At 44.6% G+C, this 18,668-nt stretch overlaps 1 protein-coding gene across 1 annotated transcript in view; it reads left to right on the forward strand.

Annotated features, from left to right (window-relative positions):
- COMMD1 (copper metabolism domain containing 1) overlaps positions 1 to 17,626 on the forward strand; it is a 73,828-nt gene extending 56,202 nt beyond the window's left edge. The window contains exon 3 of the mRNA XM_035321317.1: positions 17,423 to 17,626. Coding sequence (XP_035177208.1) covers positions 17,423 to 17,530 — 108 coding nt within the window. The 3' untranslated portion in view covers positions 17,531 to 17,626. The remainder of the gene's footprint in view (positions 1 to 17,422) is intronic.
- Positions 17,627 to 18,668: the final 1,042 nt, after the last annotated feature.

The following is an 18,668-nucleotide window of genomic DNA, read 5'->3' on the forward strand; positions in this document are numbered from 1 at the left end:
TTGTCTGTAACCATTTTATTGTTCAAAATTCAGTAGTGTGCTAAAATCGGTATCAACCCCTTCACAGTAGCACACCATTCAACTGCCTGTCAGAAGAGTTTCTGTCTGAAAGCATCCCTGGGATGTTTTTTTGGTGGAGATGTATTGTCCTGGGTTGATATGCTCCAAAGATGTGCTTGTTCCATTCTTTGTTTGACTGTCGGGCTGGGTTAGAAGTCATGGTGGAAGTTACTTCTTGGTTTATCTAAACATGCAGGGAGGGGAAATGCCAGCATGGATTTAGTGGTGCCCCCTCACTCATCCAAGCAGCGGAGTTGGGTCTGGTTGTGAACTTCTGTTGCCTGTCCTCTGTTGATCCCAGGAGCATGGGTCGGTTACTTGTGGGACACAGCACAGCAGATGCTCTTGGTGCCCCATGTCCTCCTGCCCCTGTTGTGCTGCCTCAACAGAAAAACAACAACAACAAAAAAAAACATCGCCGCCACCACAGCCGTTTTAAGTGAGGAGCTGAGGTCTGTGATGTCAAGATAAGGTATTTTATCACCACTTAATTGCAGCCCTTTGTTAAGCAGGTGCATACAAAAGTAGCACCGACCCATTAAATGGGAATGCCGAGTCCTGATCAAGAGCTTGTTTATCGGAGAATCAATCAAAGAAGGGAAAAAATGCCATTTTGGCATCCTGTTTATGTTAGCAGCTCATTATAGCAAGGACACCCTTTTCCTAAGCCAGGCTGATATTTTAGAAAATACCACTGTAGCAAAGTTGTCTTTGCGTGTTCATGGCTTCTTTCAAAAACTGTTAACTGGACCTGCGGGGATGAAGGCAGTTCGAAATGTGAAGCTGCTTCCGCGCATACTTGATCTCAGGGAAATCCTTTTATCCAAGAAAATGATGGCACATTTCTATAGCGGCCAGTGGCACGTTACCAAGTCAACAGTAGAGCAGAATTAACGCAAGAAGCCCGATGAGCCACCACATACATTCTCTCTTAGAGCTTTTCAGCCATTTGTCAAATTTATGAGCGAATTTAGTCCTTCTGAAAATGAAGCACTGTTTTTGGCTTTGCGTCAAGCATAATGCAGGCAGGCTCGTTCCAGCATTCACCACGCAGCCCTGCCAATGCACCTCTCTCTTCGTCTGCAGCAGTGCTGGTACACACTCCTGCCTTCTTCCCGAAAACCGTTTGGCAGGCTCCGGGAAATTAATCACTATGGTTTTTGTGGTACATGCAAACAACAGCTAACACGAGCCGAACCCAGCTTCGCTAATTAATACCGCCGAGATAAGTTCTTAAATCTCCAGAGGGAAGGCAGTGGTGCCCCTGAGAAGGAGGCATTCGGGTTTTGTAAGCCTCTCCGAGCCGTGTGTGAGCTTGCAAAGGATGGGACAGCCAGGGTGCGAGCGTTGAAGGGCCAGCCAGCATCCCTGCTCAGCATTCAGCAGCGGCGCAGATAAAAGGGAGCCCCGTGATAGCAAGCAAAAGGGCTGGGAGGAAATAAAGCTGGAAATTTAATTATTTACTGCTCTGCAAAAGCTGTGCTGGCTCGTGTCTTCTAACCTTGACAAAAGATGTAATAGACACAGAAAGATGTAATGGGCATAGACCAGGGAAAAGAGGGACGTGAAAATCCTGTGGCAGGGATGGGAGGCAGATGTTCCCTCTTCTTGTGACCATTTTTTGTCTTTATAAGTGCCTTTTTGCCCCCCCAACGTCATCCAGATCCTCCCATATGGTCTTTACTACCACCCAGCCCTTGAATAGCACAGTAAGCAGGGACTGCAAAATACAATAAAAAGGCAAGATACTTAAACCAGGGACAAGCGTTTTTGTTGCTATGGTGCGCTGACAGACTGCAAAATTCCTGCCTCTGTTAGTGTCTTTTGGTCAGGACTAAAGCAGAAAGACCAGCTATTAGCACAAGCCCACAGGTTTGTAAGGATTGCAAAGGTTTTAATGTTTCAAAGTCTGAAAGAAGGAAACACATTTAAGGACACGGGCCCACTCACAAATTCTGTTATGTATCCGCTTCTGTGCAGCTGTCAAAAAACAGGCACCAGGCTTGGTATTGCACATCCTCCTCCTCTTCCTGCTTCCTTACGGAAGGGATGACTTCGAATTTTGTCTTACTGCTCTTGCAGAAATGGGGAGGATGCGAGGCACATCCTATTCCTCGCAGTCCTAAAGCAAAGTCCCCTGACCTCATATCTGCCCAGGAGCACCGCTTACAGATCTGGGGCTTTGTTGATACAGGAGCACGAGGCTGCAGCGTGATGTATTTTCTGCCAGCGAGAAATGTCTAAGGCAGAGCCCCTTCTGCTAAGTGCTGGTGTCCAAGCCGTGCGTGCAGACCGTAAAAGTGAGGTTGCTGCTGTGGATTTAAAAAAAAAAAAAAAAAAAAAAAAAACTGCTCTGCTTCAAAGGCAGAGAAAGCTCAATGAGTCATTCACTTCATCTCCATTTTCTTCTGGAGAACTGGTTAAGTTCTTTTATATTTCATAGGCCTCTCCTTCCCTTGGTCATGGGAAAGAAAGAAAGAAGTAGCCAATTAAATATCTGTCGTGGAGGAGCTGTAGCCTTTTTTTGTGCAGAAGAATCTCCAATTCTCACATGCTTATTTTTATATTTGGTTCCCATATGCTGAGTGGATCACACATTAATTGTTAAATAACTGCTCTGCAATTCAGTTATGGAAATGATTTCTACTTCAGTACCACTCGTCCTTGAGTTGAGAATGAGAGGTCAACCAAAATTAGATAACTTTCCTTTGCATCTTTTCGGCTTCTAAAAAAAGCTGTGGTTCGACATGATGTCTGTCAAGAAGGCTCTGAAGTGCTATGCATTAAAACAGCCTTCATGGCAAGGTTGTTTCTGTGAACACGTTGAGGACCGGTGCCCCGATCTGTTCTGGTTAAACTTCCAGGCAGACGCAGCCGTGTGCCGTGCATCGACTGCAAGGCAGGTTGCGTATTTTAGCCCTGCCTGCATTCACTTCTAGAGATGGGTTTGGAAATGGCAGCTTTAATAAAACAAAGTTGTAATATCAGCTGTGGCAAAGGGAGCTGTGTGGGCAGAGCCTGGGGCCGCTTGACTTCAGTGGGATTCTGCACAGGCACAAGTGTCCTCCCACGCTAAGCTCTTTGGATCTACAGCCTCGGCTTTCATTGCGAGCCTTTGCTTTTCCTCTTACACAGGGAAAGCAGGGAGTTATGTGTCACACAGCAAATATTAGCAAGCACATCTGTGTGTAAAAGAAAAAAGCAAAGCAAAGTGCAAGTCTTTTTTCCAGCTATTTCTTTCAGTATCTCCTTGCCTGCACGTAATGCTGATATTTCGGTGCATTTGATCCCAAGGTCAGTGCAGAGATCCCCACTGTCTTTAGTGGGCTCTGCACCACGCTCAGCAGAAGCTGCTGTTGTGATAAATCCGAGTGCAATGCCCGTCCTGGTGCTCTGGAGCAGCGGTGGTGTTGGAGGGGCTGTATAAAGCAGCTTGGGCTGCGAATACCTGGCTGCCCTCCTTTTCACAGGGGGTTTCTCCTGGTGAATCAGGAGAACAGTTTGCATTCTAAAAGAAATAAGGAAAAAACAGTGGTTTTCAAAAAGGAAATAAAGCCCTTCTTGTTAAACTTTGACTTCTTTCCCCCTTCTAAGTTATATATTGGAATTACTAAAAAGAAGCAGATACAGTTATTTTGGTCCCACTGGGAATTCATGTTTGCAGTGGCAATGTAACCGAGTAGTTCTTGTCCCCATAAATTCTATTTTCAGATCACTGGGAAGGGTATAGATAAATTTCCTAAAAACAGGGCGGGAGGGAAGCATTTTTGGCCCAAGCTTATTGTCCTGACGAATATTTTTAAAAAAGCTCACAGAAGGCCCAGCTGAACTGCAAGCCTATTTTCAAGCCTCTGGTTTTGTGTTTCCACACGAGCCCTTCTGCCCTAATTAGAGTTACTTTTAACTCTCCATTTAGTGGCACGTTCGTGTGCAATTCGGGATTCGTGTGACTCACCAGCGTGCCCCTGGCAGAGGCTCTGTGTTTTTGTGAGGCTGTGATGCTGCTGCGTGCGTCTGCGAGTGTCTGTCTGCTGCTCTCCGTGCTCTTTCCCCTCTAGGTGGTAAAATACCCTGGAGGAAATTAATGCCTGTGTTGCTATAAACACAGCCAGGATGGATGTGGATAAAGAGATGCCCTTGAAAAAAACCCCTGTCTTTCTGAAAAGCACCATTTTGTGGACATGGATGGGTTTGTCTGAGCCAGGTCATGCTCAGGTACAGGCACGGAGCTGCAGGTGGGACTTGTGGAGGGCATCGCCTCTCGCTGTTGGGAAAACAAAGTCTTTGCACGGCATTTATTAGCCACTTGTGAGACTTGCAACAACCAAAGTCAACACCATTTGTACAGTTGTGCATTTTTTTTTACTATTTCAGCAATGTGCTCTGCATTTCTCTTACCTGCTCTTCTGTTTCAGTCCAGCCAGGTGCGTTGTGGGCCTCAGCTCAAGCCTGCGTGGTTTGGAAAGGATCAGGAAAGAAGGTTTTAAACACATCTGATTCCCAAATGTTGTTTCAGAGTCATTTTAATCTCCTTTCTCCTACCAAACCCAGCTATTGTCTGCTGAAGACAAATGGGAGTTGAAAAGCCAAGCTCTTGTAGCCATTGACATCAACGGGAGCCAGCATCGCCTGGTGTCATGGAAAATACGGCCGCTTGAGCTGTCTTAGGGTATTAATTTCCACTCAGCTTTTATATGCAGTGTAATACTTTTAGGCAGGACGTTAATGGGCACTTGAGGCCTTTACATAACAGATAAACATTAAAAAGCTCAGAGAGAGCAAGAGAGATCTGGTTCGGGGGATGCTAACCAAGTAATTAACTATGCAGAATATGCCAGAATCCAAAGTCACACGACTTCCTAAAGGTCAGCTATTCTTTGCTCAGGTTTTGATTGTGTTCTTTGATTATCTGATTATTTATAAATGCAGATTACATAACTTGTGTGTATGTAGTTGGTATAAAAGTAACTCGTAATCCCACAGTTCATTCCTATATTCCTGCCAATTAGTATTGCAGTAACTGAGAGGAACGGGGTTGACGCTAAACTGACTCTAAATAAAGAGCTAAAACTACAGAAATTTCCTTGTGTAATTAAGAGTTAGATAAGTGCACAGTTTGGAAACTCCCATCTTGGCAATACCCCATAACAAAAATAAACCCCAGTGTCACGAAGGGTTTGATCTTCCAACACAATACTTTGTGATATGCTTAAGGAAAGGGTAAATAACATCACAAAGTAGCTGAAATTTGATTCTGAAAAGGAAAGTCTGTTGTGATGCTGAACGACTCCAGTACTGGATAATAGGGAGGTTTAAACTTAAGGAATGTGAATTCCAGCTCTGAGAACTGGAAAAGCTGAATTTAGGGTAAAAAATTGAGATCTTTTGAGCAGGTCTCTCTCTTTCTGAAACGAATGCCATACTCTTTAGCTGCAATTAAGTGAGACAAGACTAAAGCTTAGAGAGGTATTTGGAGCCTAACCACATACAGAGAAAACTGTGTATGGTTATTTCAGTTCTGTGAGCAGGCATAAAAGCCAAACAACAAAAATACAGTACAAGAAAACAGGTACAGCTGTCAAACAAGATCAAACTATGAAAATATAGCTCAGCATGGAAAGGCAGTGATCCTAAGTTGAGGGAGGTCATTTAACCCTGAAGTTCCCCGACCGGGGACTTTCCAAGGAAAGTACATAACCTTGCAGCGGTGTCCCCAAGAGGGTTGTTGTTGGAGAAGAGCTGACACAGCACAGCTCAAATAACTGATGATGAAGCTTTCTGATCTTTGGTACCCTTGCTAGCACTGGCAGTGGAAGGACTACCAGCAGTGGGGGAGCTGGGGGGAGCTGGAGGGAAATGTGATTGAGAGGTAAGAGAAGAACCTGATAGTCTGCCAAAAATAGAGTATTTCTGTAGTTTTTAAATGCATGTATTGATTCAGATGTAGCGGTGGTACAAAGGGAATGTAATAAGGCTTTACTTTTAGTGCTGTCTTTAAGGCTTCTCTGTACAGTTTGGTGAAATTTACAGGTGTTACTATATTGGTTTTTCTTTTAAAACCTCCTAAGTGCTTTCAGGTACCCGTAAGTGTGCTCTAGGGTATTCACGTGGGGAAAGATAAATACAAATGTTAAGCATAAAATTTCACTCTCTGTTTTCCCTAAGATTTAATCTTATGATAGACGCTGGAATTGCATAAGGTCCCCAAAAGCTCTTTTCTAAAGGAGAAAAAATAATGTAAAACTACAAGAGTTTGCAGCCTAATTTATGCTTTTCAGATGACATGGCACTGACAACCGTGTTTGTTACAGCATTAATGGGATCCCCCATAAAGCCATGTACCATCTCCCAAAGAGACCAGTGACTTCCAAACATTGACCAAACCCCCTAAGTAAATTCTCCCTAAGTGCTCTGCAAGTCTTCTCTTCAGAGGTCTTTTAAGCTTGCCTAGTGGGAATGAAATCTGTGCAAAGAAGAGTTAGAAGGGAAATGTGGTTCTCAGCTGGTGATTTTGACTCTTTGTTAACATTTTCTTCTGCATAATATCTGGGCTAGAGACCCTCCCAGGGTTGTATACCAACATTACCAAGGAAGTGTCAGTGGACTGAGGAGGTGCAGTGATTTGTGTTGCATGCTGTTACACTTATTTATCTCATGCCAGCCAAGCCGCAGGAGAAAAATGCCCTGTTAAAGATTAACCACCCCGTGCTCTCTGTTGTAGGGTTTGAAAGAGCTCTTGAGTTCAGGTTTACTTCCAAAGATGCTGGGGTTCAGCAAAATGAGCATGGTCTTGGTGTGCTTTCTCTGTCCAAATAGTGTTTGCAGTGTGGTTTAGATACAGAAGTGTCTCACTTTTAATTTCCGCACCGGGAGTTACAGCTTAACGCTTTTTGTTCTCCTGCCACAACTCCATTCCTGCCTCGAGAAGGCAACAGCAATGGCAGTGCCTTTAGCTGGCATTACCCAGCCCTGTGCTTAGCAGCCTTCAGCTTTGACCAACTTACGAGGTCAGTGTTTCATAGAATCATAGTCATTGAATGGTTTGCGTCGGAAAGGACCTTAAAGACCATCTGCTGAGATGAAACTGATGCAGCTTCCAGGCTCACAAAAAGATTGCCAGGGTGAAATTGCTCGTACATGTGGAACACCCCAGCAGCAGCACACGAAGCCCGCTGTTGAATTGTTCATAAGGAGCAGAGTTTCTGCTCAGTGTGTGCAGTGAAGGAGGAACGGGGCTACAGCTTTCCTGGCGTGGGGACGGTGGATTTTGCAACCTCAGTGTTGTTTCTCAACATCAGCAGCTGGGACTCAGGAGAATAAACCAGGGTATTTTCAAGCAGTTATTCCTCGTGTGTTTTAATCACATTTATGAAGTTGGTTGACTGCCGAGTTGAAGAAATCACTGGGAATTCCCTCTGAAATTCACAGTTTTATAGTTAGTTACTTGAACTGTAAGCAAAGAGGAGGCCTGGATGGTTTGTGCACTGCATACATTCAGGCATGTGGTGCTGGTCAGGCAGGGACTGCCGAAGGGTTTTTCCATCCTGTTCTCCTCCTGTGACAACCAGTGACCTCAGCAGGTTTGGAAAGCCAATCTACGCAGTCATTTTCTCAACTACTTCAACATGTCATAAAAGGGTAACAGGAACCAGGTGAGCAAGTTTGGCAAGTAACTATTGATCAGATATGCCCACAGAAAAAGTTACAGGTATAATTTTGCAAATAGTCACCTACAAATGAGAATTAAATATGCATTTTGTCAACATAAGTGGGTATTATTTTTTTTCCACATTATATTAGCACCAGCAGGACAGTGACTTCTGTGTCCTTTCCTTCTGTCCCCCCAGCCACTGTCTGTGTGAACTGGCTCAGCACTCGGGCCATCTGAACGTGTCGAGGCGGTGGTGCTGCGCTCTTAGGAAAGGCATTCCTGGTGTTTTCTCCAAAACCACGGGGTGCTTCAGCTCATCTCCATCAATAATGAACGAGCAGTGTCCTAGCAACATCTGGAAGGCAGTGGCTGTGACTGAGCGCTCCTCCAGTAGTGAGGCGAAACACAAGATCACTGATGACAAATGCAGGATAATTAACTGTGCTAGACGCAGTTTGTTCATTGTCAAACTCTGCATTTACGCACCGTGGTACAGTATTTCTGGGTGGAAGCTTGCACTGGGTAGCCCTTGGAAGAGTTCCTGTAGGCAGGGCACCAAGGACAGGATGCTGCTCTGAGAGTGGGATATGGGGATTACAGGAGGTTCACACCATTCAGAAAAGGAAGCAGGCACCAACCACAGTGTGTTTTTTTAAGAAAAAAGGAAAAAAAAAAAAAATAGGACATTGGAAGGCTTATAGATAAAATACAGTGTGCAGTACAGACTAGAATACAGTATCACCCATTTGAAAACAGTATAGCCATTTATGAAGTGTATATACCTTGCCTAAAAGTATTAAGCTCTTTTTTTTAAAAAAAAAAAAAAAAACTATGATGTGAAATATATAAGAATTTCAGTGTATGCTTCCTTCTATTTAGTAGCACTGTTAACTTTTTTTTTTTTATATTATTTTCCTAGCATTTCCTAGCATTTTCTTTCAGGAAAACTCTGCTTCCAAAAGGCATAAGCACAAGCGGGTTAAGGGATGAGCGTCTCCGCATCCATAAATAATCGTCTTTCATTTAAGGTTTAAAATACCGAATGGAATATTTTCGGTAGGTTGATAACATAAAAGCAATGACATTACATTTGCTGTGCAGTATCAGAGAACTAATCTTATGCTCCTGAGATTATTTCAATTTCTGCAATCCTTTCTGATTAATCTGTGCTATTACAGGCTTGATGTTACATTAAAAGAATTAAGGGAAGATCTGCAGGAGGGTAGACTTTTTTTTTCTGTGTTGATGTAATAATCATTAGCTTAAGAGATTCCTGGTTCACGTAATACCGAAATAATGCAGAGGAATTAGAATGCCCTTTCAGTAACAAATATTTCTGCTTTATTTTATGCAGTATTATGGAAATGAATTGCTCTTTACCCTACTGTTTTTGAAGGCCATGTCTATACGCTTGTTGCAAAAATAGCTAAATTTAATTAAAAGTAATGAATTTAGCATTGTCTGAAGCATGGCTATATGAAATCAATGGATTGCCATCCATTCCAATTTCTCTGGAATTAGCTGAACTTTGCTGTCATTAGCCCCAGCGTGCCTTGCAGAACATTAATGCATCTAAAAGTCACTTCCAAAGTTCGCAGTGGGATCATGATTGATGCAATCTTTTAGCAGATTCGATGCAATTTCAACTTTATCAGGCTACCTTGTTTTCTAGCAGGCCAGTTTTTGTTATTTTTTTAATTTTATTTTTTACCACTTGTCAGGTGTTCCTAATGTGAGAATCTAAGCAGTGAGAGTAAACCATTCTTACAAACATCTGACGATACGTTTCTTCTTAGCATGAATCACCCAGCTCAATGTGCCTGTCACTCTGATTCTTACAGCAGGAAGAATAAGCTCAAATCCAATATTTTTCTTCTCTTGGGGTCATCTCTTTATGCTTTCCAGAACATTGTCATGGTAACTCATTATCTTTTATGTTTTTTTTAGCGTGAATTATGCAGGTCATTTTTGTCTCCCTCTTCCCCCACTCCTGCAGGGGCTGGCGTCAGCAGCCACTCCTCGGGGAAGCAAATCTGGAGCCGTGCGGGGAGGGATGCGGCTCCCCAGAAGCCTGCAGGTGTAGCTTGGTTTGTGTTTTGGCACTCAGGCAGACATCAGCTCCACAGATGTCTTCATGGAAGAAGGGTGGTGGGACAGCACAGCATCTAAAACAGAAAACAAATATCAACTCTTTGAATCCAGAACTTGAGGGCTTCCCAGTAGTGCTGGGATAAGTCATTTTATTTTATTATAATTTGAGATCTGCATTTCTTTATCTCTAAAGTCTTTAAACGGGTCCACCTGAACCTTGAGGGTTACATCTTGCTATTTCTGTCCATGTCAGAGAAACAATCCCACGACAGCGATCGCTGTTAATGCTGCCTGGCGGTGGTAGGGGAGCTGGCCCAGCAGGGGCACACCGAGTGATGCTTAAAGGAGGTCTCAGAGACTTGGACTGTCCTGTAATTTCCTCACCTGTTGGGTTTTAGGGGCAATTATTGCTCTCAGGTCAGTGCTACCTCTCTGCACATTCTTTTGGTTTCCTCGCTGGCCATTTCCAGATTCTTTCCAACTGTAGTCCATTAGTGATTAAGGAATAGGAATGGGGTAACCAGGAACGTGCCGTTTTGGTTACAGGAAGGGAGAACTGGGCTGTGTCATCATCACTCCTAGCTTTAAGCTGCTCCCATCTGGGCTGTGAGGCTCTGCAGTTCACGGGAGAAGTGCTGATTAACTGAAGCCAACAAAACCTCTCTATAAAATACTCTTGGGATCTCTTGTCCTCTCTGCATGCCAAGCACACCCTCAGGGAGCATCGTTTCTGACCCTTTGGAAAGCCTGGCTCGTCCCCAAAAGGCATTACAGTTTTCTGTGAGCCATCAGCCCCAAGCAGAAGCAGGGAGGGATGCTTTCTTGGCCAATAATGCTGCAGCGAGGTGTTCAGAAAATTTATGTTTTTAATGTATGTGCAAGCTCATGCTGAGTGTGCAGTCCTTCAGGTTCATCTGGAAGGGCAGTAGGGTGTAAGAAGTTGGCTTATTAGGTAGTTGTCCAATACGTATGTATTTATTTTCCATCTGAAATAATGATATACTTACAATTCAGGATGTTACCTACAGGGTAATATCTGCAGTGTTTTATGAAAAATGTTTCAATATAATTAGCAAATTTTGAGGAAGCGGGAGAGTTGACATTTTTGATAAATCAATATAATTCTTCTCATCCTAACTCCTGCTGCTGAAGCAGGTTATACCTTAAGCACGTGCATGCATTTCCTCTTCTTCCAGATAAGCAGTGTTTTAATACTTGTTTGTGAAATGGAAAAAATTGATAAATTGATAGGCTGTAGGTTTACTCTGAGGGCAGTATTTGGTCTTTTCCCTGTAACTCCTGCCTTGGAAGCCACGTGAGTTTTGTTTCTGCCCGTGCCTGTAGCTGGAGGAGCCAAGCGTGCTGTGCTCCTCGTACGCCTGCTGCCCTGCTCACTCCTGCGTCACACGAGCTGACCGGTGCCTCGGTGCTCCACAAAACGTTTTGTTTTACATACCCCCAGCTGGCTTTTCTGTTTGCAGCCTAATTTGCTTGTACAGTAAATTGCGCGATACTCATCTGGTGTTAAAACATCTCTGATTTAACCCCAAACCTGCTGCATTGCTGGAAGCAAAGCTGGTTGCACTAGGAATAAATCTCAAGGAGTTTTTTTAGATGTGCGTACAGAGATAATTCTGTTTGGAGGAAAACGCTTGGGTAGCTTATAGTGTATGTGGCTTTGCGTATCCTCGAATTTCGTATGCCTTACGTAACGATGTGTGAAAACCTCCGAAGGCAGGTTGTCATTCTCTGTTGCAGCGAAGTTATGTTGAAGTCTGACGGTCATGGCTTCAGCATCTTTATTTACCAGCGATGGGCTTAATTACTTATGTAAGGTATAGTTGGTATTTTTCCTGGTGAACAGAGGAGGCAGGAGGTTTGCTTGGCTGCAGAATACTCAGTGATCTGGAAGGAAAAGAGACATGTAAAAGAAATTTATTACCTGTTGCTTAGCCTTGAGTATTGAAGAGGTCTTTAGAAAGCAGAAAGATTAATTTCTGTAGGAAATGTTGTGCCAGAAATATCTTTGATTCAGTCTTTCACACATCTGATTAAGTGGAGAAATAAATTATTTTCAATTTTAATCACCTATCATTGAGTGGTTGGGCTTCAGCCCAAAATAAGGCAACACTTCTAAACTCTACCACTTTGGGAAATAAATTGTATTGGAATTCTGGCTTTGACGGGTCTTTTAATTAAGAAAAAGCCTCCTTAAGTGAAGCACTTTGCTTATCACGATATCACAAACTGTTAATAAAGATAATGTTTCCTTGCTAGCAAGGCAACGCATTACTTGAATGTAAAACTGTTTTATCAGCTAGTCCTTTCTAAAACCACTTAATGCCTTTGTAGGCAAAAGAAAATTGGGAAGGCCAAAAATGAATGCGGGCTTTTAATCACAACAGAAGGTACCGGGATGTTCGAAACGTTTGAAGGCAAGTTCGGATTCTGGTGACACTACAGGTGTGATTTTTGCTTACACAAAGGGCAGTCAAATTTAAAAGTTATAGTCTTACACAAAATATGAGCCAGGAGAATGAAATATCTTCCAGAGCAATGAAATTACATTGACTCCCGGCCTCTGTGGAGGAAGTGGCTGTACCTGTGGCCTAAAACCTAAGAAATGGTTGTATTCCCATTGCTCCAGTAAAAAGCTGTTGGGGTGCACAGCTCCGTGTCTGTACCTGGCTGGCTTTGCGTACCGGCATCAGAAGTCGATCCTTTGTCACTTTCTGAAGAGTTTGGCTTCTGGGTGGCTCACCCCAGGGTATGCCCCACACGTGGGGTAGGAGGGAAGGCCAGACAGTTCCTTCACACGGAGCTGTTGGTATCTTACCAGCATGGTGTCAAGTCCGGAGGGGTTTTGTGGGTGGGCCTGGCCAGCAGGCGCCTGTCCTGGGGTGTCGCTGAGGTTTCTTCTTCCCCCCTGGTCTGCCACCACAAGCTGCAGGGATCCCCCTTCATGGCTTCTCTGCTCTTCTGCAGGATCTGGAGAACTTCTTGTGGGCCTCCATCTCTGGGCCTGTTGCGGCAGCACCACCGTGGCCCCTCAGACTGGAATCACTGCGGCTGTGAAGGGGCTCGCTGCCCTGTGGCCTGGGCCCTGCGCTCGCTCCAGGGGTGTCTGAAATCCTTGGTGGGGAGGATGGGCACACAGCACTTTGTCTGAAAATGTGACTTTTTAATGTGAAATAGAGGCTAACTGAACAAACCCTGCGTTTCTCACTCTCTCAGTTCCTTGAAGGCTTCAGAACGCTCCGTGCATAAAGTTGGACTTGTCTCCTTCTCCTCTTGCACGAGCCGTGGAGTTGCTCTCCTGGCAGCCATCCATGGAGGAAAGTGGTCCCTGGTCCCCTGAACCTGCTTGGGTTGGGGCTGGTACGTCTGTTGTCACCACCTTGGAGTCTTTGTTCAGTTACTGAGCAATTTCCTGGTCCCTACAGCTTGGCGGGGGGTTCCTCTTACCTCTGTCAGGGCTTTGTACCAAGCTGTTTCCACCTGGGTCAGCAAATATTTGTGAGCAGCAACCTTCCCTGTCCTTCGGCCAGCGAGCGTGAAGCATGGCACTGTCTGTGCCCCACCGATTGCACCAGTGCCAGCGTCTCCCTCGAGACTCCTTTTGCTCGACTTCCTCACGTCTGCACTGGGACGTTCCCCTGCCCCAGGGAACAAGCAGTGGTCAAGATGTCTCAGCAGCCAAAGCAAATCTCTTGCTAGAACTTAAAACACTACAAGTATCAAAGTCACTGGGAACATTTTAAAGTAGCTGGTCAAAGCGATGTGACAGAGAACAACCGTAAACTATTTCAAGTTTTGAATGTGTGAGAATTGGTTTTCTAAAACCACTTTTTTTTTTTTTTGCTGTAGTTCCTGAGATAGAGAAAGCCGTCCTTCTCTTAGTATTTTTCTAGTAGATAGCAGGAACACTGATGTTTATAAAGACAGTCTCTCGTATAAATATTTTTTCAGCTCCCTGTTGTTATTAAGGGAAAAAAGAACAACAAAAAACAAGCAAACCTGGAAGACCTGATTCATGGCTGGGGGGAGTGTGTGTTTCTTGGATGTTTGTTTTGCAGCTCCTTTTTATAGCCCGGGCTTGGGAGGGAAATGGGAGGAGGGTGGGAAAGCGTGTGAGGAGAAAACCAAGACGCTTGTGGGAAGTGGATGTCCGTTCCCACTTCTTCCTGAGAGGCTTGATTCGATGGTGGGAGAGCAGTGTGGTTCTCTGTGTGCTTCGAGCCTGGCTTTCCAGCCTGAAAGCGGGGACACACGTCCTGTTTCCATTGCACACACGTGTGCTCCGGCAGCCCTGCTCACACACGGACACACTCCTTCCCTAAAGACCTCTTCCACCTCCAGGAGGGGCTCAGCTAAGTCCAGGTTTCTGTCTTGCAGACGAGCGTGCCGTGCTTCAGAGCATCCAGGCACTGCCACTTCATGCTTCAAGTATGAAACATCAACCACACCAGGTCCCCCTGCAGCGCAGGGGCTCACGGCGCTGTCATTGCGTGTTTGGTGGCTTCAGATAAGCAGTCAGCGAGTGTTTGGTAGTCTGGTGATGTTCCTGTTTGTTAGCTTCTGGGTTTGTTTTTAATGAATGACTCGCTCTGTTTTGGTTTTGCTTAATTGCAAGGCATCCGAATCGGCCGAAAAAGTTTATAGCACTAAGAAATATCAAAAAGGATGCCGTGTTTCTTGCTGAGGATACCAAATTTGTCCTGCTTAGAAAACAGCTTCAGGCAGGGAGTGATAAGTTTTGGATTTCAGAGCTCAGTCTTCTGTTTTTTTTTTTCTCTTTTTTCTCTATCTTTGGAACTTTGTAGAGGATATAAACTAGCTGAGCATTACGTGAAAGTAAAACGCAGCTCTGAGCAGCCTGATTTATCTCCCCCTCCATGTTTCAGGTTGGTCCACGTGAGAATGTGGCAATTACTCAACTATTGTCCCATCCACATAGGAAAGTTTTGGCTGTAACGCAAGAGTGTCCTTCTGCTCGATTTACAGTCCTCTTAGCTGACAAAACCTGAAGAGGAAAAAGGTTACCTTAGGCTAAAAACACCCCCACCGGACCTGGGAGCTTTGGTCTTCACCATGTGATTAAGCTGCAAAACCAGCTTCTGCAGATCTTAAAAGCGGCACAGGCAGACCTTGCCCTGGGGAAATCTGTTCATGACCAGCAAGCAGCACGCATGACTTGGGGTGCACAGTTGTGGCCAGAAAGCCACAGATGTGAGCATGAGTTTGGCCCTGGAGTTTATCCTGTTGAGGACTATGACCCAAGGCTGCGAAGCGTGGCGCCGCCAGTCGTTCCCTGAAAGGTCAAGACAGAAATTATCCCGTGGCTGTGGCACACATGTTGGGAAAGATGAGGTCATGTTATGGAGAGCTGTTTTCAGATGTTGTCTATAAAACAAGACTTGTAATGTGTTACTGATACTCAGAGTATTTTAGGCTGGCAAGAAAAGCTTCTGCTTCTGTAGTAGCTCTTCTGTGAAAGCGAGCTCAAAATTGTTTTCCTGTCTGGTTTGGAAACACAAGGATGCTAAGGCTGGGGAGATTTAGTGGAGGGAGCTGAAGAGGCGTCAGCTCTGCAGTCCTGACTGCCTTTGCACCAAAACCTGCGCGGCTGGGCTGACGCTGCCCTGTTCTGTTCGTTTCAGGGGGAACGATTCATTCCAGCAAGGATATGTCGTCTGGTTTCAGCACTGTGCTTCCGAAAGGCTCCGGTTGTTGACTGGCTGGCTGCTTGAGAGTTGCCTTTTCCAGTGCTTCCTAATAAAGGAATGCATAGGGAGATGTTTCTGGGTTTTGCTAAGGCATTCTTCTGCAGTCTCCTAAACTTGCAAACACATCTTCCTTAGGCAGATACAATCAATGTTTTTAATAATTCTTAATGAGGGAGGACTCTACAGGAAAGCCCACTGCCAAATGGAGTTAAGCTGCCTAATGCCTCCCCAGACATTCTTTTCTGCATGCTGACCGGCTGTAATGATGCTTTGTAGAGGTATTCGGGGTATTTTATACGCGGGCTTTAGTGCCAAGGTACTTTCCATAAGATGTGCTGATAACTATTGTCAAGGACAAGAAAAACATCCAAGTCCTGGACTTCCTATCTGTGTTGCTGTTGATCCTGAATGTCTACTGCTACTGTTTTCTGACTACTTTTATAGAGGCTAATAATTAAACAAACAACAACCTGGTGGTAGCTTCCAACAGCATGCTCTTTATGAGCATAATTGCTCACTCAGGCAAAGGTCTTTCCTCGCAGCCATCTGTATATTCTACCTGACACATACTCAGATATGTGACTGTTACTGAATTCTGATCGAATGAAGTGGCATAAAATAAGCTCTCCTAATTCTACGAAACCTTTGCTAATCAGAAGTGCTTGCTAAAATCCAAGTATATACTAAATACATAATGTGATCTCTGCACTTTGGTCTGTTGGATTGTGTGGTAGTTGGCGGAGAAGACAAACATTTCACAAAGACGGACTTACCCAGCGTAGCTCTGTGAAGCGACTTACCCGTGCTGAACAGCAGCATTTGGGGAGATGCAGTCATCTTTGGTGACTTAAGTTTAAAGTGCATGATGCTTTTATTTTGCCAGGTTTCCTTTCTTAAAGCAGGTGGAATGTGGATGTAAGTGTGCAGCCTTATGGCTCCAGTTTCAAAGTCTAAATCAATGTTTTGATTTCTACATTGAACTGTGGTAGTTCCCCCTGTGACTCATGTCAGGGCAGAAACCCTGGCACTGCCACATGCTTGACTTCATAATCATTAACATCTGTCACCTCATTTCTGTCCTGTTCGCCTTCTTCTGGCAGTGCCTTTTGTGGTTATCGTACACAAAATGATCCCCTTTGGTTCCTCCGTCAGCCTTTTGGTTTGCATATCACTTTCTGGTTTGATTCTTAGAAAAAACAGAACCCAAGAATCCCCGTGAGGGTGACAGGAGTTAAAAGGTAAAACTATTCCCCATGTCTGGGGAAAATCACTTGTAAAATTTGGTGAGCAAGAAATTCAGGTAGTAAAATTTGATGTTTTTCATTTGCATTTCTCTGATTACTTTGTCCTTGTGTATGAACTATTCATTCTGTGAATGTAAAGGATGAGGTTGCGGTATTTTGGCAGCCGATAATTATATGAAAAGACGTATTTTGAAATAGTGACAGAGTTCAGTGTGCTCGAAACCATATGAGACCTGGGGATGCCCTTTTTGCCTGCCAGAATCGCCATAGGAAGTAGTTTGTGACTGTAGACGTGCCAGTGGGTGAGACTACTGGGCTGGAGATCTCAGGAGGCTGGTTCACATTGGTGTTTATTAATAAGTTCCATGTGATTAGAACTTTTGTGACACATATTCTTTATTTTCTGGGCCCTTTGTGTGTCCTCTTTGGCTGCAGCTGGCTGGCCTGCCAGCACGTCCTGCTCTCGCTCGGTGGATGGGTGACTGGTGGCAGATCCCTGGGTGTGCTGCAGATATTGAAGTGGTACCAGGCAAAAAGGAGATGCAGGGGGACATGTCACCAAGAAACCGGAACGCGTTCTCTCTCCTCCTTTGTATGCCTGAAATACGATCGTCATTGTCGACTGCTGTTCTTTCAATTTTGTTTTGCAGGAATCCGAGTTTCTCTGCCTGGAGTTCGATGAGGCCAAGGTGAGCCAGATGCTGAAGAAACTCTCAGAAATAGAGGAGAGCATGACTGCGTTGACTCAGACCACTTGACTCTTAGAGCAAATAAAGAGATTGCAACTCAGAAGTGAAACGACCTCGGTACTTTTTTCATAATGCCTGTTTATACAAATAAAATATGTAAAGATTTATAAGTCCCAGTTATATCCACACAATACATTCAAAACCAAGCATGAACTAAGTTATGCTGTGGAGCCTTCTCTGACCCTTCCTCTAGGCCTGTTCTCCAAGGCAGCAGTAGTGTTGTTTGCATAAAGCTTTGCATAATCAGGCCCTTGAGTTTTGAGTTGCTTTTCCCTATTTTTTCCCCCCTCAATCATTTTTTGAGTTTTCCAGGTGCTGTAAATACCAGGCGGATGGACAGCAAAGGTAAATTGGACAGCTGTGGCAGGGAGAAAGTGAGCAGAAGGAACAGGTAGATGAGGGTGAGCTCAAGTATATTCCTCCAAACCGTGGGCAATGTAGGACAAACATGCCCACCCAAACTCTGCCATGTAGAACTCGAAGCCGAGGAGAGCAGATGAACCAGAGAGTTCAGGAAGGAGATGTGCAAACACACATTTCTGTAATCATGAGTCCCTCTGTGCTGCTCAGGATTAAACTGTTCCCAAGTGTGTGAGGTGGCCAACCTCGCTGACTCATTGACGCTCACCTGCCCCGTGCCACAGAGAGCCAGGGACAATCCTGGGAGCATCTCTTGGGTGGCTGGAGGAGACACTGGTTTCCCAAAAGCCTGATCCAGTGAACTCCTTGAGAGCCTCCAAAGCCACAGAAAAAAAAAAAAAAAAAAAAAAAAAAAAAAGCAAAGCTTCAGAGCATCCACTGCCCTTCCAGCCAGGGAGGACTGAGCTGAAATGTTTTCAGTCTCAAAGGTTTCAGGTCAGGGCTATGATCTTGTCCACTTTGCCACAACGAGATGAATAACCATAATTACCAGCTTATCAGTGCAGGATGACGTGGAGGAGCTGCATGGAGCATTATAGTTCCTACTGGAGAATTGCCTGAGAGTCCATAAAACAGTGATGAACCAGCTGGAGCATGACACTGGCTTGCTGCTTTTGTTCCTAGCAGGAAGGCATGCTTATACATTTGGTTGGAGGCTACACTGATTCTTTCCATTTTATCTTAGCTTTATAAGCAACCTTCCGAGCTAAAATTACGTTGACTGCTT

This window comes from Oxyura jamaicensis, chromosome 3 (genome assembly GCF_011077185.1).
Source record: "Oxyura jamaicensis isolate SHBP4307 breed ruddy duck chromosome 3, BPBGC_Ojam_1.0, whole genome shotgun sequence".
NCBI lineage: Eukaryota > Metazoa > Chordata > Aves > Anseriformes > Anatidae > Oxyura > Oxyura jamaicensis.